Source organism: Mercenaria mercenaria, unplaced genomic scaffold (genome assembly GCF_021730395.1).
Source record: "Mercenaria mercenaria strain notata unplaced genomic scaffold, MADL_Memer_1 contig_3473, whole genome shotgun sequence".
Taxonomy (NCBI): domain Eukaryota; kingdom Metazoa; phylum Mollusca; class Bivalvia; order Venerida; family Veneridae; genus Mercenaria; species Mercenaria mercenaria.
The window spans coordinates 57,655-64,545 of record NW_026461614.1 but is presented as its reverse complement, the minus strand read 5'-3'; the positions used below and the strand labels follow the sequence as shown (position 1 = coordinate 64,545).

The 6,891-nt window shown below is 34.6% G+C and overlaps 1 protein-coding gene across 1 annotated transcript; it reads right to left on the bottom strand.

Annotated features, from left to right (window-relative positions):
• Positions 1 to 1,222: 1,222 nt before the first annotated feature.
• LOC128553099 (zinc finger protein 862-like) lies at positions 1,223 to 3,760 on the bottom strand (the record flags this gene model as incomplete). The annotated part of the gene is made up of 3 exons (XM_053534217.1): positions 3,731 to 3,760; positions 3,097 to 3,279; positions 1,223 to 2,699 (listed from the first exon to the last, which is right to left on the bottom strand). Coding segments are annotated over exons 1-3 (1,690 nt in total), but the record flags the coding sequence as incomplete, so codon positions are not given.
• Positions 3,761 to 6,891: the final 3,131 nt, after the last annotated feature.

Genomic DNA, 6,891 nt, shown 5'->3' with positions numbered 1-6,891 from the left:
GAATTCCTCCATAGTAACCAACAGGAGATAGTTCTGCTATGTAGAAAATACTTGACATACATTGTTGTTGCTTAGTGTGATGATAGATAACAGAAAAATCAAAATACAAAGAAAATAATGAAAATGATATATACTCAAAATACACTTTTTCGACTAAATTAAGGGTTTGACCTTGAATTTGACATTGACCTTGAACCATACAATACTCTTTTATTGACAGAAATTTTAAACTGACTATTTTTTGTATGATATTTGAAAAAATGTTAATGTTTTATACTTTTTAGAAAGGAAAGATCCATTTTAATTAATATTGGTCATATCTCACAAAATCGGCGGCCATCTTGGACGCCATCTTGGATTTCTCGGCTCGCACTAACTTGAAAAAAATATTTTTGCCAGAATCATAAACTTCAGACATTTGCTAACATTTTGGTATATAACATCCTTTGTTCTATTTTTTTGACCACCTACTCCTTGAAATAGGCCTCTTTTCTGGCTATAGTCACCCTACTAAAAGTGCCGGCTAGTCTGCGGTTGTTAGTTTCCAATTCAAATTGCGAACTGCAAACTGGTCTGCAGTTCGCAGTTCACAGTTCACGACTCAAATTGCGAACTGCAAACTAGTCTGCAATTCGAACATCGCAGTTCACGATTCAAAGTAAAATTACAAAGAATGTTATTATGTACTATAATTTAAGTACTTAGTAAGTGGTAGGTCTGCACCCCCTCCCTCTCCATTAGAATGGCAAAATCGCCGGCTAGTCAGCGGTTCTCAGTTTCCAATTCGAATATTGCGAACTGCAAACTGGTCTGCAGTTCGCAGTTCACGATTCGAATTGGGAACTGCAAACTGGTCTGCAGTTCACGATTCAAAATGAAAGTTTATTGGAAAGTTACTCTTATAATTTAAGTACTAAGTAAGTAGTTGCTAATACAGATTAAGGGTCACTGAGAAAAAAAGGTAAAGACTGAATAGGTGAAAAATATAACACTTTTATTTAAATACTTATTAACAGCATAGTATCACTGTAACCAAGTCACAAACATTTACATTCTTCTACTGAACATTTCACAAAATTTTGTTCCACTTGCAAAGGGGTCAAAGTCTTTAACAGAGGGACCTTCCCGTCTGATTCTCATTAATGTCATAACAAATATAATACTTTATTTTAATACTTATACATTGTAGCACTGTACATATAACCAAGTCACAAACATTTACTTTCTTCCTGTTTGATTCTCATTAACTTTACAACAGTTTCATGAGCTAACCTAGAGCGTCCTTTAGTTTTAATGTGATTGTGCACACTAAACCCCCTCTCACAGGCAACTGAGGTCACAGGAGACACAAGCAGTATTTTGGCCAGTTTAGCAAAGTCTGGGTAGAGTTCAGAATAGTTTTTAATTATGTGTACACACCCTTCCTGCAGATTTTTGTTAAGGTTTTTTAGAATAATTTTCAGGTCAAGATAATTGTCTCGGGCTCTGTTGCCATTAATAACGCTTTCCCCATATACTTCTATTAGTTTCTCTAGTTCATTCTCTCCATAAGACTCTAAGGCTGTCACTGCCTTCGGCACTTTCTGAGGATTAAGTACAGTTTCCAGTTGTTTTAATGTAGCCATTGACTCTGGTTCAAATCTCTCAGTTAGGTTATCACACAATTTGCCTAAGTAAGTACCTGCACTATTCTGAAACCCAATGCGTAATGTCTCCCTGTCAGTTAATTTCACACCTCTGTACAGTCCATTTTCAATGTTCTTATATGTCTTATCAAGCTCAGGACCATTCACTCTTTTCATTTTACTTAGCTTTGCCTGTGTTAATTCAACCTGTGTATTAACAACTTCAATGTCCACACTATCACCTTGAAGCAGGGTACTCAGCCTACTTATGACCGTTAGCACATCCTTCAGAAAACCTGTCACAAGCACAAAGTTCACAGATCTGAGTTTGTTCAGTAGCCCTTTTGCCTCAGCATTGCCTTCAGCTGCCTCATGTTCCAGGGTCTGGTACAGTGCTGGGTAAACTTCATAGATAGCATCCACAGCTTTCCCAAGGGACAACCATCGGAAGCTTGCTGGTTCTTTCAGTGTGACGAATTTGTGGTTGTCATCCTCTAACACTGACATGAGTGTTCTTAATTTATTGTATCTCACCGCAGATAAACTTAAATGTTTGTAGACTGACTTAACTGTGCTCTGGTATTCATCCAACATAGGCACATCTCTGCAAGCCTGACCTGCAGCCAGCGCCAGGCGATGGGCAACACAATGGATCTGTATCAGCAGTGGTGCAAGCTCCTTTAACTTTACACCCACACCCCGCTTCTTTCCAGTCATGACACTGGCACCGTCACTTGCAAGGGTTACCACTTTATCCAAAGGAATGTTCTTCTTTGTGAAAAGTTCTTTCACAGCTGTTACAATTGTATCCGCTTTCCCATTTTCAACATTGATACAGAACTGAACTTTTGGCATATTATCACTAGACAAACACTTCACATACACATTTAACTTTTTATGAACAGTTATGTCTGTACTTTCATCAAGAATTAGACCTATATACTCAGACTGCTGTAGATTCTGTGTGAGATAATCATCCAATGTAGAATCAATCGCATCTATCAGTTCCATTTTTGCTTCCTCACTGGTATACAGTTTCTTCGGGTTCTGAAGACCTGGACAATTGTTTTTCACCTGGAAGATAAAAACAGAATACATGTATAAAAATTAGATGACTAACTAAAATTGACATTTTTTTTAAATTTCACTATCCTTCCTAAGAAACTGTATCAATAATGGATCATTTGCTAAAACAAACTTTTTTATTTTCCTTTCCTTTACAACAACTTGCGAAATGTCTCAATTAAACTAACATGTTAATGGCTATTAGCAGGGCTCGGACAGTTAATTCAGTCTTACCATTCTGATATGTCAGATTAACCCAGTATGCATTGCACATTGGAGTATAGATTATAATATACCAGTATATTATTATGATAATATAGTGCATCTGAATGTGAAGTCATTTAGGCATTAATCTAACTCCTTACCTGAAGTTCTATTACTTTGTCATACTGGTTGATAGCAACACCCTGTTTTGCGACACAGAACATGGTGTTGATTGTGCCTGGATAGAGTCGTCCTCAATAATACGGTCTTGTTGTTCGATGGCTTCTACCACCTTCTTTACGGTAATATTCTGGCTTTTGGAGTCTCTTGTCTGAGCTGCGAAGAGATGGTCTTTAGATATCTCATGCCTACTGAATGTGGAACTCTGGAATAAAATACAAAGAATTTTAAATATATTGCATATTACTGAATAAATAACCTTCAAAATCTGAGAATGCAGGGACAAAAGATATACACACTCTGCTTTATTAAAAATGCTGTCCATCTGACAGACATCAGGACTACAGGTACATGCTGAAAACCTCTTACATAGCATCTTATATATGGAATACACCTTGTACATTTATGTACACATAAAAACTTTGTTGATTTTACATTACAAATTTGGGAAAAGTGATGAAATTCTGTTTCAAAAGCTTATTTAATGATTATTGCATGTAGGTGATCTATAACAAAAAATTAAACAGCAATATATTGCATGTAGGTGATCTATAACAAAAACTTAAACAGCAATATTTTGCATGTAGGTGATCTATAACAAAACATTAAACAGCAAGAGAAATTATTTAAAATTCTAGATCTATATATAATAGTACCTGCAGATTTGGTGTTCCATTAGTTGCCATTGAATTGTTTCGTTTGGCAGCCTTGCACCATGAACAGATAGCACTTATATCTCCATTTTCATTTTCATTTTTCACTATCCATGGAAATGTCCTATTCCAATCACGATTTCACGTATTCCCAATTTTTTTAGGTTTTGGCGTTTCAGTTTCACTACAGTTATTATTGTCACTATTGATTGTTATATTGCTATCCGAGTCTGAGGAATTACTATCATCGTTTCTTTTTCGTTTTACTCCTACACTAAACAATGTTTTCTGACCAGGCATTGTTACAAAATTTTATACTAACTCTTCGAAATTTTGCAGAGAAATAATCACGGTAAGACCACATCGAAAGCATCTTAAAATTACTCGGACATTCATAATTAAGACTAATTATCACTTTCTTTAAGGTGATGTCACTTTTTGAATTTCCGGTGAATAACAAAAAAACAAAGAATATTCAGTTCTTTCCAAAAACCGTTATATTATGATTCAACCAAATAGTTTCCTTTGTCTACCAGAAAGGAACAAGAAACTAAAACAATAGACATTCATATGTGACGTCGGTGAGCTCAACAAAGCAATTTCAAGCAAAAATATTAATGTGGAATGTAAAGTAAGTTACACACTACTTTATCCGTCCAAGATACTTTCAAAAACAATGCATTTGCAGAATAGAGAGATAAAAATAATTTTGACAGCTCGTGAAAACTAATGACAAATTTTGACAGGTATATGATGACTCATGACCTAATTAATTTGTTTCTTTTATTTCTAACTTCCAGTTTGATTTTCATAAAATTGGTATTCTTTATTGTAGCTTACAACTCATACATTAAAACAATAAAAGAATATATTGTTACCTCACTGTCGTTTTGTCTATCCATCTCTCGTACGAATTCCTATTGTTTCAGTCATTTGTCAGTATTTAGAGCAACTCACAGTGTTGCAATCATACAGAACACATCTCTTATTTTCACATAGATTTTGAGGATTTATCTTTTGAGCACATGTATTGGAAACACAATTTCAATACCGACTGTGTATTGTAATAATGCTAAACTATCTCAGCCGTGACGTGTCCTTAAAATAGTTCTTTAATTCTGCCTGGTAAATAGTACGTGAGAAAACAATCGGGGTTACTTCAAACACTTCGTAATCCGTTGTTTTACAATCAGAAGTTGTCACCTATGCAAACACGCCGACAATCACATGTAATTGTGTTGATCATACATAATATGCCGCCTGTCTTGCGGCATAGTTGAAACGGACAATAAAGCTGCAATAAACACGCGTATACCGGGACCAATTATGCGTACAGGGACGCCGATTTCGGCGTTTTCGAGATACCTTTAGTATAGTTCTACCTGTGGACTATTTCACGGATGTTTGAATCAATGAGTGATTTCTTTGCTTACTCTTTCTATTTAAAACTAATGGACACAACAATAGAATAAACAAGAATAAAAAGTATTACCATACCTAATTTCACTTTTACATTTAGCAGTTACTTTCTACATCCATTCATTCATATATCGGCGCTTTTGACCCTCTTAAAATAATGTGTCGCGAAACCCTTAAACCAAATATCAGTTCCGTAAAATAACATGAACAGTAACTGAAAACTGACATGATGTCTGTGGAGGATATAAAATCGTTTCAGATTTTTTCAGCCTCTTAATGAAACACATCTATAAATTTGCTTCAAACATTTTATTGAAAATTTTTAAAATCTGTTGTAAATATCTTCTTAAATATAATTATTGTTTTATACTGGTTAAGATATTTCAAAATGTCCGATCACTACAATACTAAGCCCCAGAAGCAAAAAGTGCAAGATATGGAAACATACGTAGGGTATGTCAAACGTACAGTGGTTATATGTATCCTAACGCTTATACAGTAGTCTTTTCTACTCGCATTTACAGACTGGTAAAGAGGTGGTGATAGAGCCACGGCAAGTATGTACACAAAGGGTCAGGCTAAAATCAGATACGAAACGATTACTGTTGATAAAGCAAAAAATCAAATGTGACTGAAAATAAACATATGCCCCTATGGTACTAACTAGAAGTTAAGTTGATCCTTTAAGGAAAAAAAAACAAAACCAATATTACTTGTTCAAAGAGACCAATGCTCTGTGGGTTAAAAAAAAATAGAAACGACAACCCAAAAGTCTTACAATCTTAATATTTCAAATACGTATAAATTTGGCAAGTAGCACAAAATATGCCAATGCAGATAATATCGGTATTGTAAAGTCTATAGCTAAATAGCTTGACAAATACAAATAACCACAATGATTTTAGAAAACGAGGCTAAAAATGGCTACCGCATAAAAATTTAGCTCTGAGATATTTATGGTTGTTTTTATGTTTTCGATGATTCAGGAATAGTATAAGTGGAGATTTTATCAGTTGAACGGAATCATGCAAGTCTTGGACAATATTTAGACAATAAGTATACCTATACTTGTATTTATATAATACTAATTCAATGAACCTAAGATTGGATAACCGATATTTAGGAAAGATTCCTAAATACTTACTAAAATTTGGATTTAGGAATTGTACGTTAGTTGTTTTGACCAATAATGATTTGAATAATGGCGCCTTCGCAACTGTTCTTCCTAATTGAGGTAGATCGCTCTATTTATAAGCTTTGACCCGTTTAGGAATTTAGGAGAGATGTCTCATCCAATCAGATTGCACATAGGAATTTTCTAAGCCAATCAGAGTTGGGTAGGAAATCTCATCCTAAAATACGCTAAGCGGAATCTCCAAGTAAAATTACGAATAATACGACATACAATAAAATGTGAGCAATAATACACAAAGTCAATATATCTTTTATGGTATTAAATCAAATGATGAGTAACATTTGGGTAGATAACATGTAATTGATGCAATAAAATGGAGAATTCCGGTGATTGAAAGTTCCAAATTTACACCGCGAATGACCTAGCAAATAGTACGCACTTCTTTCACAAAAATGAACAATAATGTAAAGTTTCAGTGACAGTTAATGATTAAAATATGTTTCTAACATCCTATCAATGAACATTACACAAAATGATACAAATATGCTGCATTAGAATATGAAAACGGATGTATTTCTACACACTGCAGTAAACAACATGGCAGCCTCCA